The sequence below is a fragment of the Megascapheus bottae genome, chromosome 10, assembly GCF_031878675.1.
Source record: "Megascapheus bottae isolate mThoBot1 chromosome 10, mThoBot2.hap1, whole genome shotgun sequence".
NCBI lineage: Eukaryota > Metazoa > Chordata > Mammalia > Rodentia > Geomyidae > Megascapheus > Megascapheus bottae.
This window is the reverse complement of record NC_143518.1, coordinates 24,205,111-24,231,071: the sequence shown is the minus strand read 5'-3', so window position 1 is coordinate 24,231,071 and position 25,961 is coordinate 24,205,111. Positions and strand designations below refer to the sequence as shown.

Genomic DNA, 25,961 nt, shown 5'->3' with positions numbered 1-25,961 from the left:
GAACTTTAAGAGGAACAACAAGTTGACTTCTAGATGTGGTGAGTTTGAACTCCTGGGGACATCTAGGGGACCATGTTTAATGAACAGTCACATTTTACAAATTTAAAGAAGAATGCAGTCACTAGATAACTCATCATTCATACATGTAATTCTAGCTACCCTGGAGTCTGAGATCTGAGAACTGAAGTTTGAAGTCAGCCTGGGCAAACAAAGTAGACAGACCCTCATCTCCAATTAACTAGTAAAATACAGGAAATGGAGGATTGGAAGTGTGCCTCATAAAGTGCCAGTCAACCTTGAGCAAAACTTGTAAGTAAGAGCATGAGGACCTAATTTAAAACCCAGTAGCAATGTGCATGTGAGTATGCACAAACACACACGCACAAACACACAGGCACACGCACACACACACACACACACACACACACACGGAAGTGATTAATGATTACAAGTGCTTCAGAGAGATAAGGACAGCAGGTAAGGACAAAAAGATATCTGTCTTCTTTTACTCTGAGTTACTTTTAAGCAGGATTTATAACTGTATACATGACCATAGAAGTATTATAGTATATGAATTTCACCACACTAATCTTCATGTGCTTGCCTAGCATATTATATTGTGATCTATGTTCTTTCACAATGAGTATTTTACACCTTCTAAGTCTTTTGTACATTTTATCTATTTTTTTTGCCAGTCCGGGGGCTTGAACTCAGGGCCTAAGCACTGTCCTTGGGCTTTTTTCTCAAGGCTAGTGCTCTGCCACTTGAGCCACAGCACCACTTTTGGCTTTTCTATGTATGTGGTACCAAGCAATTGAACCCAGGTCTTGTACATTCTAGGCAAAGACTCTATCACTAGGCCAAACTCCCAGCCCCCATTTTATCTATTTTGTATTTACAGGGGCTCACTCATCAACTAACGAAAATTAATAAGACAGTATCAAATAATGTTCTTAGGTGGTAGAGCATTAGCCTTGAGAACAAAGTGTCCCAGGGATAGTACCCAGGCCCTGAATTCAAGCCCCAGCCAAAATATACATGACTGGCAAAAAATACATGACTAAACTGAACAAAGTGTTTTCAGTGTAGTGTCATCAGCCTTCAATCTTTTCCTCCCTTCTCTCCTCCCATTGTATTATAGGGGTATTCATCTTTTTTTGTCCAATGAAAAGCGGGAGTCAGAGATTGGAGGTCATATGATTTGCAGTGTATTCTTGTTGAACACGTAACAGGATAAGTCAGGGAAAAGGGCTTTGAGGAGATGTGAGGTTAGCTGGGGTTTACCCCTCTGATGTCCCTGGGCTCTGAAATATGATGTATATTATTGATTTAGTCCCACTATGTGGTAAAGGGATTGGCTTTTTGTGTATTGCTGTTAGTAACTGGCTGTGAGCTGCGTCTGAGGGCACAGTGTAATTTCCAGGAATTCTAGCTATTGGGATAAGGGAATTCTTCAAAGAAAGGCCAGACATAGCTCATAGCCGCCACTATTCAGAGTAGTGCAAGGATGAAGGGACCTGCTTGGGTGATATATTGTTACTGTACCCTCCACGGTGCTATTTAAGGTATGTTTCACCTCCTTCACTTTAATCTTTCTCTTACTTATTGTGTTCTCTTTTTCGCTCTCCTCATTCTCTTTCTTGTTGGCTTCTTTCTATTCAGTTAATTTCATACTGCTTACATCTCTACAATAAAGTTTTTCCATCCCTTCTCCATCTCATCTTTGCTTCCATCCTCACTGATGTCTTTTGCAGCCAAGATTCTTGTCTGTACCCATCATCTTCTTCCACATGCCACACTCCCTCTCCAACCCACTGCAATCTGGTTTCTGTCTCCACAGTTCTTCTGAAATTACTTTTGTCAAAGTTACCAACCTTTTCCTTATTCTCCTTCTGATAGGCACTTTTCTGTTCTTCTCTTACTTCCCTTGCCAGGAACATTTGGAATGATCTCCCTTGGTTTTAGGGAAGCCAGCTCTGCTGGATTTCTTCCTACCTCATCACTTGGTCTCAGGCCTTGGTGCCAATTTCTTTTCTTCCTCCTATCCTTTAAAAGTTACTATTTCTCAGGGTTTACCCTCTGCCTTCTTTCTACTCATTGCATATACGATTTCCTCAGCCTGACTGAGGCCTTTCAGATTTAGAACTATCTCCTCTTTACTGTTTCGAGATAGGTATTTCAAAGGTGAGCTATAGTTTTCTTTAATGAAGAAAAAAAATCTCTCTATATAGCTCTCTTTCTTTCTTTTTCAATTTCTCTCCTTCTTCTGTTTCTGTCATTTCTCACTGCATCTTTGTCTCTCACTCTGTCTCTGTCTCTGTCTCTCTGTCTCTCTCTCTTTTGTGGTTCTCGATTCACATATTACATATTATACTGAGAACTAGTTAGGAAGCTAGTAATGACTTCTTGATTCAACTCACAAATTTCATTGTAAGCTATTTTTCAATGCTTTCTAAATATATAGAATTCAGACCTATAGGATATGGTATGCAACTATTGTATAAGCATTTCTAATATGATTATTACAGGAATCTGAATCTGCCCCCTAAACCTATATCCCTTGGGTGACTGAGATCTTCTGCTATTTAAATAAAAAACTTAGGAATTACTCTGGGTAATTTTCTTTTTTTTCATTTTACTTCATTTTGATTAATAGCAACATATATCAGATTTCTTGATTAATACCTTTTAGGCTAGTAAAATAGAAAATTCAAAGTTTAATTTGGTGCTTTTGTGTCAAAATAACTTCTGTGTGTGTGTGTGTGTGTGTGTGTGTGTGTGTGTGTGTGTGTGTGTGTGCATACATGTGTGACATTATAGAAATGATGCTTAGATAGAAAACAGGGTTAGAAAAAAAAATGTAAGATGTCCTAAATGGAGGGAAGAGCTCCTGAAAAGAGAAAATAAACACAAAAATGACTGCTAACTTGTTGAGTGACTACATGGGTTTTTTACTCTTTCCTTTTTTTTTTTTACCATTAATTAAAACACATTGTGTCCACCCCAGTTTCCTACAAGGACCATTCCGCCTGCCTATTTCTAAACACAGTGTGGAATGCCTGTGACATTACATTGCCTATTCCTACCCAACCCTGAGAGCATACCATTACAGAGTGTTTTTGCCAAGAACCTGCTCTGCCTTTAATCACTATATATAGTTGTAAAAGATTGAAGGAGAGGGAGAGAGGGAGAAAGGGGAAAGAGAGAAAGTATAACAAGAGGAGAAGATGGGATTTGGATATATTTTTATCTCTTCCTGCTTACAAGAAAAAAAGTAACTATTTACATATGATTTTTTAGAGTTCAATGCTATATTGGGGTGTGGTTAGTAGGGTAATGCCAATAAACTGGAGAGAGGGAGAAAAATCAAGTATTCTATTTTCTTTTCCATTTTGAGTCCTTCTTAACCATTGATATTGAATAAGCACATCACAATATTCAAATTTATTACATAAACACAAATGTAGACAAGATACACTAGTTTTGGTATACTATAGGGTTCATATTTGGGGAAGAAAGATAAGAAAGTAGATTTACTCTCTTCTTTTTGGCAGTTCTGGAAATTGAACTCAGTATTTCACACTTGCAAGGCAGGTGCTTTACCACTTGAGTCATGACTCCAGCTAATATTTGTTTCCACATTTTATATACTAATTTATTGTATATTAGTTATACAAGCAGAGTTTCATCATAATCTTTCTACATAATTATACAATGTCTCCTCATGTCCCCTTCATGCCTTTATGCCTTACTTGCATCTTAAAACATTTTCCCCAAGATTTATTGTCTCATTTTGTGTTGCTTTTTTGTCAGTTGTGGGGCTTGAACTCAGGTCCTGGGTGCTGTCCCTGAGACTCTTTGTGCTCAGGGATAGTACTCTACCATTTGAGCCACAGAGCCACTTCTGGTTTTTGAGTGGTTAATTTGCGATAAGAGTCTTATGGGGATTTTTCTGCCTGGGAAAACCCACCATCCTCAGATCTCAGCCTTTTGAGAAGCTAAAATTACAGGCATGAGCCACTAGTATCCAACTCATTGTCTTATTTTCATATTTGTAAATGAAACTAATTGGACATTATTTACTTTTACTCATCTTCTTTGTTAGTCCTCCCCATCCTCTTTGTACTCTTCCCCAACAGAGTATATTTTACTTTCCATTCATTCTTTTTTTTCTAAATTGTTTAGTGAATTACTTTTACAAGAAAGCTATAGTTTATACTTGAGATATGATCCTGCGCTTTACCCCATAGCTGTTCTTTGACCTCTTCCTCTTGAGGCACTAACATTACAGACATGTACTGTCCTATGAAGCTTGCTTTTAAGATAAAAGTCTTGCTAACTTTTGTCCCAGTGTGGCCTCAACCATGATCCTCCTGTCTCAATTTCCCAGGTAGATGGGTCAATGGTCCAGAGACATCACCAATGTAGAAGGCATTTTAGAACATCAGACTATAGTGAAAAAGATGTTTTCTAGATGACAATTGTGAGAAGGGAAAATATAAAACTTCGTGAGAGAAGATTCTATAAAATTTGGCAATGCATTGGGTAATTAGATGTTTAGATACAATTTAAAGCTAAGCAACCAGTAGAACTATTATTATACAGATAGGAAAAGAACATTGTTAAACCATATATTTGGACCAAGTGGAAAGAGTAAATCTATGAAGTAAGGGCCATTAAGGGAAAGACTATGGCAGGTATTTTTTCTGGGCTGTTATACCAAATTAATGACTATGTGCCTAAAACAACAGATATTTATTGTCAGGTAGGACTGGAGGCCAGAAATCCAAGATCAAGGAGTTGGTATTGTTGGTTCTTTCTGCAGATTATTAGCAAGACTCTGCTTCAAAACTCATGCCTACCTTAGGATAGCTAGCTTCAGGTACTCATTGCCTTAAGGATGGTGTTCTCCTGTATCTTCCTATTCTCCTCCTTCACATATGCCTATATTTATGTTCAGATTTCTCCTTTCACAAAGATCCTACTGATCTCATCTTGATCATTTACAAAGAACCTATTTCCAAATAAGATCACATTCACAGATATTACAACACCTTTTGGGGATGATACAATTCAACCCAGAAAAATGCCCATCCCAGTCCATGTTTAAAGAATGTGAGAAACTTAAAATGGGAGAGGTACAAGCAGATTAGTTGGACTGATGGATTAATACATCCTTAAAATAATGAGACTGCATTGTATCCTTAAACGTTATGAGAGATTGTTCAGTGTAATGTTCTGTTTAATGTGAGATCTACCTTTTTGATATCTGTGAAAAGTAACTGATTTGACTCCTGCTTGAGTATTTATAGTGACAGAAAAGTGATTTCCTTGTTTAACATATAATGAGTTTCTATATTGGGGGGAAATATGGCAACTCATCCTATTGGTCATTTGTCCCATTTCTTTTCTCTGGGGTTACAAAGCTCCAGGTCCTTATGCATAACTGACTTTCAATCATTTCAGGCAGCCCTTCCCTTGCCATCAACAATAAATGTAGCCAGGATTTTTTTTTTGCCATCATTATATAGCATAGTTGTCAGAGCTTTCTTTTAACCCCTTTATGAGCATACCTCTCTTAAAGAAAGATGATACACTGACCACGTCAAGACCAATTTGTAGGGGTCTCATATTGCAAAGCAGGAATCTGTGCACTTACTCACCCAGAGGGGCACTTTATAATAATGTTAGCAATTGAAGTCTGTAGGTATTTTTCCTTATTCATAGGTATGTAGCATAGAGTTACTAGCACTGAACTTTAGCAATCATTATTATTGTTTCACACTTACGTTTAAATATAGAAACTTATGTTTAAATAGAAACTTGAATTTTGACTTTGGTGTTTTACCATATTTATAGATTTTTTTGAGACCTCATTGAATCTCTCTTTTGTCCACCAATGTTACTGCCCTAGTTTTCCATCACTTTCAAATTTAATAAACTTTATGACATGAATTCTTGGGATATATTGGTTAAATTATTGAAAGAGAAAGAAAATGCATAAATCTGAAACATAAAAGCTACTTGTCAATCCCAAGATTTTGTGAAAGTTGCTATAAATGTAGAGCTATACACATTCTGACCCATTTTACTAATACCACATATGTGATTTTTAATCGAATGTCCTAGTATATTAAATTTCACCCTCTCTAAGGAACGTTTTTGCTCTAAGAATCCAACTAAATGACCAAAGCAACATCAAAAGAATTGTACATGTCTTTTCTTTCTGGTGAGCATAACTATGCTGATTCTAATAATCACCTCTTTCTTATCTAAGCAATGAAAATTGCTTGAAATGAAACATTTAAACATTTCCTGGAATTGACATGGATGTCACTAATGTTTAATTTCAAAATCTGTCCCTTTCTCTGTATTAGAAAATAAAATATATTACAAAATAAAATATATTTCAATCTTCAATCTTCTTTCACAGGTTCATCATCTACAAAGGCCACTGATAATTCTTGTTCAATTGGCAAAATGAAGCTATTTTAATCTCAGGCTCAGTAGTAAAACAACAGATACTTCTTCTGGGCTATTAGCAGGTGTTTGATCATATTGAGGGAGTAGAATGAGAGGAAAGGAAGGAGGGAAGAATTCTGGATTTTCTATTTGTATTATGAAAATATAAGAAAGATGGCACCAATTCAGAGAATGACCAGGATACACAAGCATAAGACATTGCGGATCTAATCTTTAAGCAAACCTGCATATTTTCCAGTTCACATAATCTTTGGGTATGGATAAGTAACTATCAAGATACATTTCATAACTGCACAATCTTATCCTCGTGGAATACACCCCTCCCCTATTATTTATTGGAATCTTAAAAAGAACATGGCTTACAGAACTGTATCCACCACATTAGGCAGTTCTACTGTTCTCCACTGAACTCTGGCAATATTCTCTTAACATGTCTGCTGATGCTCAGTGTTTCCAGATGATGTTCTGCCCCTATGCTTTCTTTGGGAGAGAGCTGGCTTCTAGTGTGGCCCAAGGCTGTAAAATTCTTAAGTGCCTAAGTGGTGCTGATACCCCTCCATTATTGCCAACAATGGAGAGAGTGACCCTTATCCTTAATTAGTGCTATCATTTTTTATTAGGCCTTAAAGAAAGAATTGCCTGTGAATTGTGGGATTCTTGCATTTGCTTTATAAACAAATTTTTCTTTTAGTTTCTTCCCAAGATATCAAAAGCTTAGTTTTTTAAAATTGGGTAATGGATGAAATGCCACTGCATTTATTCCTTTATCCTTGATGTTTAAGCTGTCCATAGACAGAAGTACATGCCTCCTCTTTATGGAAGTAAAACCCCAGCCCTTCTTGCAGATCTATTTATTGAAACAACATGTGCAGTAAGTTGTCAGACAAACTACTATTCCTAATACATTGAAATTCACTGTGTCTTAGTTTCTGTTGTGTTTAGGTAGAATAACTCATCAAATTGACATGTTGACTTGAAAGCTTCCATAGATAAACAAGGTAGAGATATCTACTTACTAAAGAGAAGTATGAATCTCACCTAGGGGGAAACATTGGGCTGAATACACTTATATATGTGACAGTTATCCACTAATGGCATTTGAAACCTTAAGAATAAAAGACTTGCCAAGGGTGGGCATTGAGAGTGAGAAAAACACGGTCACAGACAGGGATCTGGGAATAAGTTATAAGTATTAGAATAGAGAAATTGAACTACTGCGTCTACTGATATCTCAGAAACACAAAAGAAACCAGGAAAGAAATGGAATGAAAGCAAAGGAAATAGGGAGCTTTTAAGAATAAACAAGTATAAGCCAGGTACAGTGGTTCATGCCTGTCATCCTAGCTACTCAGGAGGATGAGGTCTGAGGTTCTTGGTTTAAAGCCAGCCTGGGCACTAAAGTTTGTGAGACTCTTATCTCCAATTAATCACTAGAAATCCAGGAGTAGCTCAGTGGTTCCAGGGGCTGGTCAGTAACCTTGAGCTGAAGAGCGCAGGGATAGCGTCCAAGCCCAGATTTCAAGCCCTATGACTGAAAAAAAAAATGAACAAAGAAGTATAGAGCTCAAAAAATTCAACCCATCAAAAACAAATCCTCAAAGAAATAGCAACCCCATTAATAAATGGGCTAAAGACTTAAAGAGAGACTTCTCAAAAGAAGAAATGAGAATGGCTAATAGATATAAGTAAAGAATCAGAAGCTTCCATATTCCTCTGGTGAGTTGGGAAACCATTTCCTTTTCCTTGCTCTCAGATCAGGAATAGAACAAAGAACTACAATGTGACACTTTTTTTCTACCTTTCTCTCTCTTTTCTCTTCCTTTCTTGTTTCATCTCAAGACTCTGCTCATTGTTCCTTGTTAAGTCATTGCTTACTTTAAATATGTATTATTTTATATTATTTATGTTAAATGATAAAAAACTATCTAAAATTCAATGGTTGAAGCATTTGATCATAAAATGCAAAGAGTAGAAAAATATGATCATAGGACAGTCAATAAGAAGGAAGCAATATCATACAGAAATCAATTGGAAGTAGGAAAACTTTAAGAAATAAGAAAAACTCAATAAAATCAATAGCTGGATTTTGAAAAAAAGAAAAAAGAATGGCTAATAGATACATGAAGACATATTCAGCATCTCTGGCCATAAAAGAAATACAAGTCAAAACAACATTGAGATTCCATCTCACCCCAGTTAGAATGGCCATTATCAAGGAAACTAATAATAACAGATGCTGGTGGGATGTGGCCAAAAGGGAATGTAAACTTGTTCAAACACTCTAGAATGCAGTATGGGGGTTCCTCAAAAGACTAAGCACAGCTTCCCTATGACCCAGAAATCCCACTGCTGGGCATTTACACAAATGACCACAAATCAGCCCTCACTAAAGCCACCAGCACAACCATGTCCATTGAAGAATTAAATTACCATAGCTAAGATATGGAATAGCTAAGATGTCCTCCAGTGGATGAATGGATCAAGAAAATGTGTTATATATACACAATGCAATTCTATGCATCCATCAGAATAACATTGTCCCAATTGTAAGAAAATGGAAAGATCTGGAAAAAATTAAAGTAGGCCAGACCCAAAAAAGCATGGGCTACATTATTTCCCTTGTTTGTAATAACTAGAATATGTCTAGGATATTCTTAGGAGAGGACAATAATAGCTCAATAGCTATGTGCATATGACCATATAAAATGATGTTTATTGAAGTGAATTCCAAGAAATGGAAACCCCACTTTTTTATTGTACTGTTTGCAGTTATTTCTCTTTTTTTTATTCTGATGTCACTGTTTTTTTATTTCTTTACCCTTTGTCTTATATAAAAGTTTATCTGATTTGGGGAAGGGAAGGAAAGGGAAACACAGAAACAAACAGTGGGACAAAGGGTGAAATAATTCAGTAGTGATACTCACTAGACACTATGTAGGAAATGAACTTTACAACTTTGGAGGGAAGATATTGGGAGGGGAAAAGGTGGGAGAAAATGAGGAAGGCATTAACACTGCTCAACAGGAAATGTACTAATTACCTGATGTATGTAACTATAACCCCTCTGTACATCAGAGGGATGATTTACAATAAAATTTACAATTTACAATAGATACATATTTATACATAAATAAAAACAATTAGCAATAAAATGTAAATTATGCAAAAAAGAATGAAGATGTTACTAGTAGTACAAAGGATTCAAATAGGAGGGTGAATGCTTGCTTTTATATCGTGGAGAGGAAAATGGGGATTTTACTGACAAGGTCAATGAAAGTGGTTTTGATAAAGTGATGCAAATGAAGGCCAGCTATAATTACATTAACAGCACATGGAAGAATGAAGTGAGTGGAAGATGAGGAAATTTTTCTCTTAGGAAGTTTGAATTGGAAAGGAAGAAGGAAAAGAGAGGATGTTAGTTATAGTTTGCTCAGGAAATCTCATCCTGTGGGACAAAAGGAAAGAGAATAAAAATTGTGTGTGTGTGTGTGTGTGTGTGTGTGTGTGTGTGTGTGTGTGTGTGTGTGTTGAAGAAAGTGATAGAGTTTACGATGAATTGCCCAATTTTATTACCAAAGAAAGAAGCATCATCATCATGTATAAAGCATCAAGGGAACTGATGGAGGCAAGAGAGAAATACTGAATATTTCAAATAGTCCCTGGAGAGGAGAAGAAATAATTATAAAAAAAAGACAAAGTACATGCAAGTAGGTAAAATAAAAAAACAAGGAATGAAAGCCATGAGAATGAATAGCTAAAGGAGAAAAGAAGGAAGGTCATCAGAGGCGAGGAAGTCAAAAATCATATTGTGTTAAATTGGTTGTTTCACATAAATATTTAAGTCTCCTAATAAAAGGAAAGGAACTGAGGTGGAGTGGGAGTCTGAGTCAGAGCTGATGCTGTCAATTCCCATGGAGTAACCAGGGGGTGGGATAGTGAACGACTTCAAAAGTATTTTGTGATGTAGCAAAGTGACAGAAGAGTGAATGATATCTCTGGTTATCATATGTGGAATAGAAGTAGAGGCAGTTGCTGGCACACATGAAACAGACAGATGCTGTTTACCCCTTTTAATACATAGCTATAATCAGTTTATAAACCTTAGGTATTTTGCTGCATTTACATATTCCCTTGAACAATAAGCTCATTTGTCTCTTAATAAAGGATTTCTAAAGCAAAATGTTAAGCTTTGAACTAGGAACTGTATCCATTGTTCCCTACTCTAAACCAGATTCTGATCATATTAGCTGAGTACCCAGGGCATTTTTCTTCATTAGCTTCTGAAATGCTTTGCATGCACAAAAGACTTTGACCTTCACTCTTTCACCGTCAAAGATTTGGAGAAAAATCTAGTTTCTAGTTTCTTTGTCAAGCAAAATAAAACTTGTCCCTATCAATGCAATTAACTGTTTCCAGTTGTCCCTAGTGTTTTACAATTTATTCACAACCTTTGTCACATAGACTTCTATCTATATTTCTGTGGAGTGTAATAATTTGAGCCACCACACCCAATTTGCCACCAGCGTGACCTAAACACTCTCATCTGGAAAGGTGATTTATGACTGGGGAAAGAATTGGGCAACAAAGAAAAGGGAGATAAGTGGAACCCACTAATGAGGTTGGTGGAGAAGTCTTTTGGAGGATGCTCAAGAGAAATGAGCAAAAGTGCTGGGTTGACAGAGGACAAAGGATTGGTGGCCAAGACTGGTAAATGGCAGTATCACAAAGATAGCTCAAGTAAACCCTTGCAGGAAGAGAAGCATTTTGAAGAAGCTTAGGGAGATCAAAACAGAAAACTATTAAAATACCAATTCCTAATTTTAATTGGAAATCTGGAATAAGAACAGAGAAATGGTATCAGTTTTCTTTCTCAACACCAAGGGCTGAAAGTAAATTCATTGTCTACTTTTCCCCTCTCCTCTAGTCTCCTATCCTTTCCTCTCCCTTCCCCTCCCCTCTCCCTTTTCCTCTCCTATCCCTTCCCCTCCCCTCCTCCTCCCCTCCCTTCTCCTCTCTTCTCTCTTCTCTTTGTCCTTCCCTTCTATTCTTTACATTGAAGATTTACTTGATACCATAAACTCAAACCATCAGTAAAATATACACACAGTATCTACACATCAGTATATATGCACACACAAACAAATGCATAGTATTTTAATGAAGATGAAAGGTGAATAATCTCCAGGGTAACCCAAGCAACAGTCTCCAATGTGTCTCCAGGAAAGCAGTATGAGGAATACCCCTTGGATCATATATGATGCCAGGTCATGGAGCTCAGATGATTTTTTTGTGGTTGAGAACTTTTTTTCTAAGATATTAGAAATATCTTAATAAAATCAATAAAAATGCTACTTTAAAAAGTCTTTTCTCCCAAGCATTTATTTTTTTCTTTGTTACTTCTGTTTGTTTCTTTGGGTTTCAATGAACACACAAACAGGCTCTTTGGGGGATTCCCTAGTTGTCAAATACTCCTTGCCAACACATCTGATTTGTGGGATAGATAGATATCATGAATAGCACAGTTGGGAGCAAAGAACATGAGAGAAAAATGTAATGCTATCCCAATATGAGCTTCTGGGTTTGGGTTTTCCTGCAGCTTGTCTAGCAGATTCAAATGGCCTTCCTGTCACCAGAAGGATTGTGTGCCATGTTAGAAAGCAGCAAAGACTATGAGCTGGAAGGCTTTTTTCATCATGCATGCCCTAGAGATAATTCTGAAGGCAATAAAATAAAAAAAAATAGTAATAACGTTGAATTCATTTTGAAGAAAGAATTTGAGTATAAGTGGAAAATTAAGAATGATGTCAAATGCTAAGTATTCATAGAGACATGGAGGTGTTTTAAAAAGGTAGGCTATTCTTTATCTTGGAACAAATATGACTTGTGTGTATTTTAGTGTCTGTTTTTTAGTGGTCTTCAGGATAGCCTGACCCTTTCAAAGGGCAATGCCATCTGGAAGGGTAGTTAAGGCTGGCTGTGTTCTTGTCTCCACATCAATCCTTTGGTGTGACATTCTCTTTCCTTTCATGCTCTCCAGGGTCTACATGAGTGTGAAGGAGCTCAAGGAGGCCCTGCAGCTCAACAGTACTCATTTCCTCAATGTCTACTTTGCCAGCTCTGTGCGGCAAGACCTGGCAGGTGCAGCCACCTGGCCTTGGGACAAGGAAGCTGTCAGTCATCTTGGTAAGTGAGATGACAAAGGCAAACACCGTAGAAAAGTCAAGGAGGCCTTAAGGTATTTGTGAAAGTGAGTTAGGGGGAAAAGGAAAGATAGCAATACATGTATTCAATGACTAGAAGCATGCTACCCGTAAGCATAAAGAGGCCCGTGGACAGCATCCAGGCCAGGAGTTCAAGTCCCAGAACAGGTGAAAAACTAAAAAAATCATTGTTGCATAGGCTGGGATCTCAAGGAGTTCTGGAAAATTCAGGCAAGTGAAGCTATCTTGTGTATTTATGAAAATAACAGGTACCTTCATGCTGAGGGCAACTACTGAATACTCATGAGAGACAATGTCTTTTATAGGGTCTTATCTATTATTATATAGAAAATTGAAAACCAGTAAGAGCATTATCCATTTAATAAAAGCCAAGTTGTACATAAATATATGTACATATATACATATATGTACACATACATACACACATATGCACATATATGTACATACATGTGCATACATGTGTACGTATACATATATGTGCAAATGTATAGAAGAGATAGCTAGATATTAGATATCAATATAGGTAGATTTCAATAGATACATGTGTATCTGTGTCTGTATATATATATATATATATATATATAGCCATATGATGGTATAGTTCTTACATATACTAGACCCACAAAAAGATCCTGAGAGATATATATGTATCTTGATAGTGAGATATATATGTGTATATATATATATATATTTATACACACACATGCCATAAGCAATGGAGGAGAAAACAGAACTAAATGTATAGAGATCTGAACCCAGTGGTTTATTGTAAGGATGACTGGGCATTATTAACTCCATTTTTTTTTTTTGCCAATCCTGGGCTTGAGCTCAGGGTCTGAGCACTGTCCTTGGACTTTCTCAAGGCTACAACTCTACCACTTGAGCCTCAGCACCACTTCCGGCTTTTTTCTATGTATGTGGTACCGAAGAATCGAACCCGGGTCTTCATGCATGCTAGGCAAGCACTTTAACCACTAGGCCAAACTCCCGGCCCCTGTTAACTCCATTTTATCTGTCTTTTAAATACTATCTTTCAACTACATATATTATTGTCATTGTAAAGGCTTTTTGATATATTCATCTATTACTGGTATTATAAGGATGATATAAAAATTGTTACAGCTATGTCAGTCAGGTAATGAGTATATTTCTTTTTGAACAGTGTCACCTCTCACTCACTTTTCCCGGTTTTTCCCTGCCATCGCCCCCCCCCCCACACAGTTCATTTTCATAACAGTGTCTAGGGAGTACCACTGCTGCATTTGTTCACTCTTTGTCATACCCTTTCTGTTTCCCACTTACTTCCCCCCAAAGAAATAAACTTACAAACAAACAAACAAAAAACACAAAAGTCCAGCAAACAAAATCAGCAACATGCCAGCACAGTGACTCACACTTGTAATCCTAGCTACTCAGGAGGCTGAGATCTCAGGATCAAGGTTCAAAGCCAGCCTGAGCACAAAAGGACCTGAGACTCTTATCTCCAATTAACCCTAGAAAACAGGAAGAGGGGCTTGGTTCAAAGGTAGGGCGGTAGCCTTGAGCTGAAGAGCTCAGGGACAATGCCCAGGCCCAGAGTTCAAGCCCCACAACACCCCCCCCCCCCAAAAAAAAACCCAATCTTCTTTCCATTTCTTAGAGTTCATTTTCATGAATATTTTATATGAACATATATACATAGTTACCAAGCCTTTGTGATCCTGTCCTAACAATATCCTCATTTGGTTTCACTATGTGAATTTTCTGGAGACCTGTATGATTTATCATGTCTTGCTGTATTTTTGTCTTTTACTATCCAGTGTGGTTTATACTGATTTATAGGTTTATGCTAGTTACCAGAATTGAGGGATACCATGTAATCTACGTTTCTTTGGGTCTGGTTTACTTCTCTTAATATATTTTTTTTCTAAGTCCTTCCATATTCTTGTGAATCATACAATATCATTCTTTTTGATGGAGGAGCAGAATCCATTGTGTGTATGTATATGTATGTATGTATATGCACACATGTATATATATAATATATAATATATATACATATATGTATATACACATATATGGTGTGTATATGTGATATACATATATGGTATGTATATGGTGGCATCGTATTTTCTTGATCCATTCATCCACTGAGGGGCTTCTTGGCTATGGTACAGAATGCTTACAAAGTTATTATTATTATTATTATTTTTTTGCTGGTCCTGGAGCCTGAGTGCTGTCCTTGGGCTTTCTCAAAGCTAGAGCTCTACCACTTGAGCCACAGCAGCAATTTTGGCTTTTTTTCTATGTATGTGGTATCAAGGATTCAAACCCAGGTCTCATGCATGCTAGACAAGCACTTTACCACTAGGTCAAACTCCTAGCCCACAATTATCTTTTACCACAAGGCTTTCTATTTCTTGTTTTTAGTATATAAAGGATTAGAAATTTATAATGTTTTTGGTAATCTGAGCCCATCAAGGAAATAGTATTGTTTGTGTTGGTGACTTATTTCTTGGCTTTAAAATATAAGCAAAAATTTAAGAATTTAAAGGGCTTATTAATGTCCATTGCTCATATCTGATTTTAGATAATTTTAAACACAAATAAATATTCATGTTATAATCTTTAGTGTCTATTATAAAGTAGTTGAATTATCATCAACTAGAAAATGAGGAAAAAACCTACACAACAAAGCCTCAGAAAGCAGAAGTACATAACATGCTAGAGAAAGAAATTGTAGGTTATTGATTCTAACTTCCCACATTTGTAACTACCAATGTAGATGAACAAAAGACATCAATTCAGCCAAGTGGGGTTGCTCACGCCTGTAACCCTAGCTACTCAGAAGCCTGAGATCTTAGGATCAAGGTTCAAAGCCAGCTTGGGCACAAAAAGACCTGAGACTCTTACCTCCAATAATCACTAGAAAATGGCAAGTGGTGCTTCGCTCAAGGGTAGGGTGGTAGCCTTGAGCTGAAGAGTTCAGGGACAGCACCCCGGCTGAGTTTAAGCCCCATGACCTACAAAAATGAACAAAACAAAACAAAGACATCAATTCAGACTCAAATATTGTCAGTCTGAAAACATTAACCTTAGAGTATTTTTAATAGATACACATTAAATAAAAGGACACAGACAGTTGAAAGTAAAAGAATGGGGAATGGGATGACATGACATATATAAGGCAAATACTAATCTAAAGAAAAGCAATGTAGGCTTTTAATAACAGATAAAGTACATTGTGAGGTAGTATTATTAGACATAGATGGGACCACTTATAGCAAAGTAAATTCAGTTGGATAGTACAATCATGGTACTTGGCCATAACCAATAATGTGTCCTAAAATACATAAAGCAACAGTTGATTTTAAAAATATAAAAAAGAAACAGAGAAACCCACAATTGTTGTTTTGGGTCTTAACAAATTTTCCTTAGAAAGTGATAGATTAAACAAAGAAATACTCAATATAGACAGGAATATTGGAAAGCATGGTGAACAATTTTGACTCATTGCACACAATTAAACTAATGTATTTACATAGATCAGTATATACATTCATGTGTCTTGGAAGACTTCTCAAAGGAGTTGTGTACCAAAGTAATTTCAAATGATTGAAATAACAAAACTTTGTTCTCTGATTTCATTGGAAATAGGCTAGAAATCAATAATAACAAGACAATAAAAATGAAGAAATCCCCATGTATTTAGAATCTAAGCATTTTATTTATAATTATGCAATGACTCAAGGAGAAAATTATAAAGGAAATAGAAAAATATTTTAAACAAAATAATTATAACAACATGGTATATCAAAACTTGTATATACAAGAATACTCACACAGAGAGAAATTTATAGTTTTGTCTTTTAGAAAAGAATAAAGTCTGATCTATTTATCCAGCTTAAGAAGCCAGCTAAGACTATCATATTAAACTCAAAGAATGATGACAGAAGAAAATAATAAAGACAAGACAAGATATAGATAGAGAATAAACTTTCATTAGAAAAAATAATAGAGCAAAAATTCTTTAGATGAAGGAGTAAAGTGAGGAAGAAAAAATATTGCTGGATTCCTAGAAAGACAGTCATGGAAGACTTACTCAGAAAAAGTATGAAAAGTAAAAGAGGTAACATCTTTTCATATACAACAAAACATTCACAGGCAACAACTCTTTCTAACAAATACTGTTGGATCATTTGAATAGTCAGAGGCCAAAGAAAATGAACCTCAACGTAAACCTCATCACTCTTTAAGAAATTAATTAAAACTAGATTATTCATTTAAATATAAGAGGCAAAACTGTAGCTTTTTTTTTCTTCTGGTCCTAGGGCTTGAACTCAGGGACTGCATTGTCTTTGAGACTCTTTGTGATCAAGGCTTAGTGCTCTACCACTGGAACCAGGTCTGGCTATTTTGAGATAAGAGTCTCACATACTTTATTGTCCCAGCTGCCTGAACCAGAATCCTCAGATCTCAGCCCTCTGAGTAGTAAGGATTACAGGTGTGAGCCACCAACATCTGGCAAAACTGTAGAACTTTCGATAGAAAACATGGAAAAAACATTTGGGGTGGGAGTAAGCAATGTTCTTATCTAGAATGGCCAAAACATAGTTCAGAAAAGCAAAAAGTCACCAACTGGACTTGATAAAAATTAAAAATTAAAATCACCACAAGGACTTCTAAATGCAAAATGAAAGAACAAACTTTGCAAAGCACATTTCTGAACATTTGTAAAGCTTTGTAAAGCACATTTATAGAACAGTAAACAAACCAACATTTCAGTTAGAAATGGGCCAAAACATGAGCAGACATTTTATCAGTCACAGAGATAAAAAAAAAAACACCCAAGCACATTTAATGATGGCCAACATTATTAGACATTGGGACAATGCAAATGAAAACCTTAGTGATGTGTCACTACCCTTATCTGTACAACTCAACTATGCATATAAACAATTCTAAGTGCTGGCAAGGTGGGAAATATCTCTCATAATTTGCTGGTGAGGAAATGGTATGGCATTGTCATCCTGAATGTTTTGGAAAAATAGCTCATTAAACAAAATAATTCAAACTATATGATCCAGTACTTAGATTCTTGGCTCTTGATCTCCTAGCATTATATAACTGCCCAAACTGGAAATCCCCTTACCTCCTCCTTCTCTTCTTCTTTTACTTATTTCTCCTCATTTTCTTGATCCTTCTTCCTCTTCTTCCTCCTTTCTCTTTCCTTTACCTCTTTCTCCCTTTTCCTTCTCAATATCTTTCTTTCCTTTTGTCTATCCATCTATCCCATTTTCTTTTCCTGTCCTGTCCCAAACTTCTCCTTCTTTGGACTGTAAGATGTCCATTTATAGCTTTTTGAGGGAGTGTATGTTAGCCAGTAACTGGAAGTTATTATGAAGACACCTGCAGTCCAGCCCTCAACCCCCATTTTATGGGCATATAACACTCAACCCTAAAAGTTTTACAGCGCCACTTTAAAAATCATTTCAACCATTGTCTTTTTCTCAAGTTTTTTTTTTTCATTTTTTTTTATGTAAGTGGCTTTAGGAATTACATTCTTTATCATGAACTACTCTGGTGGTCTGTGTCAAAGCTGGGGAAGGCCAGTTAGAACTTGGAAACATAGCAGCCTTTTAGAAGCTCAGTTGTCTGCTGCTAAGATTTCATCTTTTAATCAACAACTTCTCTCTCTTTGCTTCCTCTGCAGCATCCCCTAGACCACACAACAACTCTGTCTTATTGTTTTAGCTTGTTCCTCATAATCAAAGCTGAAAGTTCTTCTGAGTAGGCACATTAGCATTTTCCCTGTCAGCCCATTAGGAACAGCTGTGCCACACATGGCCACCAGTTGCTAAATTGATAGAACTCCACTTATAGTAATATGTATGTTCTAGTTTATAGTACAGGGTCCACATTGAGTTCAAGTCTTGGCACACACAAAGTGCTTTGATTTTTCCAGAATTAAGTTTAATCTACTTTGAGCTTTTGTGAGTTTTTTTTTCAAAATTTTATTTGCACTCCCTTGTAAAGTGTAAGCCTTATAAAACAGAAAAATGCTTATATTTCATTTACTGTATTTTTCTACCTAGATCTTAGTATCTCATGGACCTAAAGGAGATATTGATTATATAATATAATTATTAAAATGATAAAATCAAGCTGGCCCCGAGTGGTTTATACCTATAATCCTAGCTACTCAGGACTCAGAGATCTGAGGAACTTGGTTTGAAGCCAGCTCAGGCAGAAAAGTCTCTGTGAGACTCTTTTTTTTTTATTATTGTCAAGATAATGAATAGAGGGGTTACAGTTACAATCACCAGGTAGTAGGTGCATTACTTCTCAAACATTAATAACCCTTCTCGATTTTGTTCCCATTTCCCTCCTTCCACCCCCTCCCGATCATCTTGTTTCCCCCCTTCCCTTTCCTATTTCAAATAAACAAATAAACATATTTCCTTCCAAATGGGGCAATGTCATTCTTTCTGATGACAGCATAGAATTCCATTGTGTATAAGTACCACATCTTGATCCAGTCATCTACTGAGGGGCATCTGGGTTGGTTACATATCTTTGCTATGGTAAATAGTGCTGCAGTGAACATTGTTGTGCTAGTAGCTTTAGTATGTCCTTGTTTCTGGACTTTTGGGTAAATGCCAAGGAGTGGAATTGCTGGATGATATGGGAGCTCTATGTTTAGTCTTCTGAGGAATCACCATACTGCTTTCCATAGTGGTTGAACAAGTTTGCACTCCCACCAACAGTGTAGTAGTGATCCCTCCTGGCCACATCCCCTCCAGCATCTGTTGTTACTAGATTTCTTGATCATGGACATTCTAACTGGAGTAATGTAGAATTTCAAAGTTGTTTGAATTTGCATTTCTTTTATGGCCAAAGAGGTGGAGCATTTCTTTGTGTGTCTATAGGCCATTCTTATTTCCTCTTAAGAGAAGTCTCTCTTTAAGTATTTAGCCCACCTTTTAATAGGATGGTTGTTTCTTTGAAGATTTGTTTTGGAGAGATTTGATTTTTTGAGCTGTAGGTGTATTTTAAATATGAGGCCCATGTCCATTGTATGGCTAGTGAAGATCTTCTCCCACTCTGTGGGCTTTCTACTAAACTTGCTAGCTATATCCTTTGCCATACAGAAGCTCTGCAGTTTAATGCAGTCCCATTTATCCAAACTTTATTTAATTTGTCTTTCTGGGTCTTTATTAAGAAAGTTTTGATCTGTGCCAAGGAGACCTAATGTATCTCCCATATATTCTTGTAAAGTTTTCAGGGTATCTGCTTTTACCTCAATGTCTTTGATCTCTTTGGAATTAATATTGGTGCAGGGTGACGTAGAAGGATCCAACTATAGTTTTCTGCAGGTGCTTTAACAATTCTGCCAGCACCCGTGTTAAAGAGGCTGTCTTTCTTCCATTCTAATTTTGGCTCCTTATCAAAGATAAGGTGGCCACAGGTCTGCAGGTTGATTTCTGTGTCTTAAGTTCTATTCCATTTTTCTCAGTCCTATTCTTGTGCCAGTACCAAACTGTTTTGGTTACTATAGCTCTGTAGAGCTATAGCATTTGTAGAGCATTTGTAGAGAGGACTCTCCTCTAGGTTTCCCATTGACTGTTCTGTTGCCTGTTTAATTTGAGTGAGAGATAAAATTCCTTGACTTGCACTTTTCTTGAGTTTCTTGTACTATCCATTTGAAAATGGGAGTAACACTAATGCCACACAAGATTACACTTTTAAGATAATAGCTAACCTAGTGCTCTATAGCTGCCCAAACTGTTATTTTCATTCTCTCTCCTTTTGTGCACTTACAAACAAATCCGGCACCACCACTGAACACAGTTTTATGACAAAAAAAGTAAAACCCAAAAACCAAACAATCCAATCTCTATGAGATTTAAATCACTCTGGATCTACAGTATAATTGAACAAATACATATACAGTCTGGGTCAAAAACAATCCATGCATTATGGAAACTGAAAAAGGAACAAATGACTAGAGATAAAAAGATATTGCAAAAGACAAAAGGGGGAAATAAGAGAATATGGAAATATAAGAGTAATGTAGTAAAGAAGGAAAGGAATAGAGTGAAGACAATTGTGACCTAAAGTGATAAAGGGAAAATAAATGAATAAAATATTAAACTTAAAAATAAAAAAGGATAATAAAGAGAATATATAAAAGAAAAGCAAATTTATATATATATGTATACATGTGAGAGCAATAGCTAAAAAAAGCCACTAAGGGCATGGTGACTCACGCCTGTAATTCCAGCTACTCAGGAGGATGAGATCTGAGGATCAAGGTTCAAAGCCAGCCCGAGCACAAAAGGACCACTCTTATCTCCAATTAACCTCAAAAAAACGACAAGTGGGGCTTGGCTCAAGGGTAGGGTGGTAGCCTTGAGCTGAATTGCTCAGGGACAGTGCCTAGGCCCAGTTCAAGCCCCACAACTCACACACACAAAAAGCAAAACCTCACACCCCACAATTATGAGATTTTAGACAAAAAATACTAAGATTTAAAACTAAAAGATTAAAAAACATGGGATTGAGTCAATAAAAATATAATTTGAAACTAGTCTGTACACAATGAAGGAGGACTACTACTAAGTGCTGTCACTGTGTTTCTAGGAATGACCACAATGACAGAAGAAAAAAAGAAGAAAAAAAAAGGGGGGGGGAGAAAAAGTTTGGAGAAAAAATGGCCCCCAAAAAGGAACAAGTGAAAATAAAAATGAAAATGATAATAAATTTTTTTAGAATTATGATTAGAAAAAAGTATTTGTCAGTTTTTTTCTGGGGGGCAGTGGGAAACATGCCTCCACTGAATTTGGGGTCCAGACTCTTTAAGAAGTCTCTTATCTCCTGTCTTTTGGCTTAGTTGGTTTTTCCAATCAATTTGCTTGACTGAGCAGAAAAAGTTTTGCTTTACAGACTTGGAGTCTTTGTGACTGCTCACCCAGGTTAATTTACTGGCAGGCAATGAGCTTTTTGTGTCCTGCAGGAGAAAATTAGCTGTTTCGGTACCTTGAATGTGGCTGCCACTGCTGCTACTGATGTGAGCTCAAAACTGTCTTCTTAAGCAGGCTGCCTGACTTTTTCCTGTCTGACAGATCTCTGTGCTACTATAGCTTAGTTAGAATTGTTCATTAGCTATAAACGTTCTGCTACAATGCTAAAACTGGTATTTCAGGGAGAGCTCAGAAAGATTCACCCTGAACCTCTGCCATCTTCCCAGAATTCCCTCTGTGAGACTCATCTCCAATAAACTACTCAAAAGGCCAGAATTGGTGTTGTAGCCCAAGTGGTAGAGCACTAGCCTTGAGCCCAAAAAGCCCAAGGATTGCACTCCCATCCAGAGTTCAAGCCCCTAAACATATGGCATGTATTTGAAATGTCTTGACATTTAAAATGTTTATTTCTCCTTCAGATAGAAATTACATTTGCTATTTTACTTATTTTGATTATCTTTAAGTCTGTGTACATAAACATCGGCATTTAACAAAAGCAGTTCATGCATCTTGAGCAATGTTGCCCTTTTAAACATTCTCACTCATTCCTCCAACCTACTCTTCTTAATTTTGAAAGCCCTTGGATTTTATGGGAGGCTGAGTCTGAGCCCAGAGAAAATGGCGTGTTTCATCCTTATTCCACAGGTGATGCTACTCACCTGGGATGACCCTCATTTCTCTCACAAAAGCAGGACATCTCAGGCTCGGTGTTGTTCTTTTGGATATGCCTCACTGACCAGTCATTCCTCTCTACAGCTGGGCCACTTACTCAAGAATCTGTCAGTCTGGTCTTCCTAAAAGCCTGTTTAGGGCTTTTATTCTCAGAAGGTAGAGTCCAGACAACTTTACTGGATCCACAGCCATTCATTAAGTTCCTTGTTATTTCTTTTCCTTCAGCTTGAAAGGATGAGGGTCTTTTTAGGCTAATGTGGTAGTGGGCATTTTGGTGGTGTAAAGGCCATAATGGCTTAACTAGAGTTTCCTCAGAGTCCCAAAAGCACAGACTTCAGAATTCCACATTCAAGAAAAATCTTTCCTTAGTTTAATTCTGCTTTTAACTTCCTAGCCAAAAAAAAAAAATTAAATGCAGGATATTCTGACACCCTCATTGAAAGGGGAGGGAAAGATAACAAAACCTAGTATAAAACATTAGTAGTTCTAGAATGTTCTCCACTGTTGTTTCATTTGCCTTGAGTAGGTGCTTCTCATTTGTCATTCATTTCTGAGTAGCTTTGTAAGATGGTGTAGATTGGGGAATTGGAGGTGGTAGGGAGTGTCTCCACCCAGAGAGAAGATTGAGGGGCCAGAGTCTATTACCATATATTTTTACTTCCTGTTTTAATATGGCAGGTGAGAAGAGAAATAGCAAGAGAATAAATGAAATTGTAGGTAAGAGAATCCCATCTGTGTTTTCACTTGAGCTTCTAACATAAAATTTTGTCTCACAAATGAAAGCTGAACGTGAGTAGTGGGTTTGAGTATAAGAAATGATCATTATATTCCTCCTTAACTAAATATCAGTATTATAGAACAAAGGTCTTTTGTGTAAAGCTGACCAACTGTCAAGATCTATGAAGAATTGGAATAACAGCCTTAATTTCTTTCCTTCCTTCCTTTCTCTTTCCTTCCCAGTATTTTTTTTTTATTTGAGACAAAGTATAGCCCAGGAGAAGCTTATACTCAAACTCCATCCATTTCAACCTCCCAAATGCGGGGCTTATATGAATGTCACATTATGCTGGCTGAAAATGTCTCAATTTTGTAAAATTTTATTTCATTTTCCCACTCACTGATTTTCAAACTTCTCAGAGTGACTTTCAAACCCCAATGTGACAACCAAGGCATTTGCCTGTCCAAGTTTGGTCTGTCTTTTGGGTGCCCATTACCATCAGAAGAAAATAGTATACGTGGCTGAGGTCGCTTGTCAGTGTCTTGTGTGACAGTGTTTGTCTCCCTTACTTCTAGGACTGTGTTCCCTAACAGATATATCCTGTTTGGTCAATCCCCAGCTCCTATTCTTATGATGAATGAAGATGCTTAGAGGGAAGCCACAAAGGATGAAGGAAATGAGTGTGCATGCTGCATCGTAGCATGTTATCTATGCTGATAAATTGGTTGTTATTATTTTTCAAGTGACTTTGTTCTAGGAAATAAGCTAGATACATATTTATTGATCCTACTATAATCTTTTAAGCTAGATGCTCATTTATTGTCCTTACTACCTTAACCCTAAAAACAACACATGGATGTCTGCAATCTTGCATTTATCATTGGATATATCATTTAAATAGTTGTTAAGGCATATCCGCCAAGTAAGAATTAATAGATTTCAAGTGAGTGTCCACAGTCAGAGAAGAAGGTAATCGTGTGAAAGAGCTTCCTAGACCAAGGTGTGGCTCTCCAATCAAAGCCACTCATTGGTGGTGATGAAAATGGAAGGACGTGTGAGATGTAGGTACTAGCATCCAACACAAATCCTGGTTTGTTGGAATATTACCATTAAATAGTGCTGGCACATAGCGTGTTCTATTATTGTCTCATCATTTTCACATGATTGCTTCTGAGAAAGGATAACAACACATTTCTCTGAAACAGTGGGAAGATACAGCTCCTCAGGCCCTCCCTGGCCAGATTCAAATGTTCAAGAGGACAGGGAAAGTTTGACAGTCTGGGGATTTGTTTTTTAATTATTATTTGTTATTACGTCTTGTTTCTTCTTAATGAAAACAAGTCCTTTCACTCCTCTTTTTTAGAGTTTTGGGCACCAAGTTGTATGCCTCACTCAGGCATTTGCCTGAATACACGCTTGGGTATTTGCCATTTTATTGTTCTTAAGATATGAAAGAACTGAATCATGAAATAACTTAATGTCTCCCCTCTCATCTGCTCTTTTCTGTGTGTATGTGTGTGAGTGTGAGTGTGTGTGTCTATGTGTGTATAATACAAACCCACTTCCCTATGTTCTAGTAATGTTGTTTCAGCTGGGATAAAGGATTACTGTGAAAGATCTGGTGGGGGTGTGCCTGCAGGAGAGGGGATAGGAAAATCACCTGGTGGGTGGGAGTTAAGAACTAATGAAGAAGGAATTGGTACCACTGAAAAATTTGTAGTAGACATGATTGTAGAATGTATGACTGTTCCCCTAAACAGCTGAGAGATGGGAATCTACATAAAAGCATGAGATTGAGGTGGGCACAGTCCATGATTACACAATTCTGTACACAATGTATACAAAATCCCTGCATGGTATTACTTATAGGCATGAAGTAGCAGTAGGGAAATCTTCATAAGATAGTAAATCCTCTCATTTAGGAGACCCAGGGCAGAAGTGTGGAACCAAGATTATAGAGCTAGACTCCAAGTTTCCATAGCTCCAGTGACTCTGAGGTGTGGTACCCTGGCAGTACAGTTCTTTCAGAAGTCCAGGATCTTGGACTTCTCTCTTAATATGTTTTGGAATGAACTGCACTTTTTCTTTCATCAGAACAATATGTTGTTCTGCATTCGCAACATTTTTATATATTTTCTATATTTTGTGCAACTTTTTAAATTTCACAATATAATTGCTCTGGTCATTGCTTTAGATGATAGTAATAATACATAGATGATATTTAGTCAAAGTTTCTGAAATAAAAATAATTATTTTAAATGTGGGTTAAAGTGCTAATGTTTTTAAATTAAAATTTATATGCTCTGGGGCAAACTATATATTCTTCTGAGGTAAGCCATGGCCAAATGACCAAATAATGTGAAAGGGAATGCTAACGGCTTTCACTTTTACCTAAGATGATTTACCCAAAGCTGAATGTTTTTTTTCCCATTTTTCATATATTTTTATTGTTACTAATGGAAGGGTTGCATTATATTCACCAGATAGAAGGTACATTTCATCACAAATATTGCAGAATATTTGTGACCATGACTAATGTCATGGTCCCCATTTCCCTCCCTGTCTCTCCCTGCTCATCTTGATTTCTCCACTTCCCTATCCTATTTCAAATAACCAATTAAGCATAAATAAAATATAACAGATAACAAGGTGAAATATAAGAATATGAGATAACCAAGGGACAGCAAAAGAGATGAGAGATAACATAGTACATTAAGGACAACAATCGCTCATTATATGGCTTTTGTTTCTATATCCTGGAGGTCCTTACATTTGGCATCATACTATAGGTCCTTATATATCTAGTTTTTGTTCTATTGTAAATCTCTGCTAGGAGAGCCCAAGGTTTCTACTGATTATGACAAA

The 25,961-nt window shown here is 36.8% G+C and overlaps 1 protein-coding gene across 1 annotated transcript in view; it reads left to right on the top strand.

The window, feature by feature from the left end:
* The window catches only part of Pappa2 (pappalysin 2), a 232,828-nt gene that overhangs the window by 65,705 nt on the left and 141,162 nt on the right, over window positions 1-25,961 (top strand). Inside the window, exon 3 of the mRNA XM_090339770.1 lies at window positions 12,521-12,666. Within this exon, the coding sequence (XP_090195896.1) occupies window positions 12,521-12,666 (146 nt within the window). The remainder of the gene's footprint in view (window positions 1-12,520; window positions 12,667-25,961) is intronic.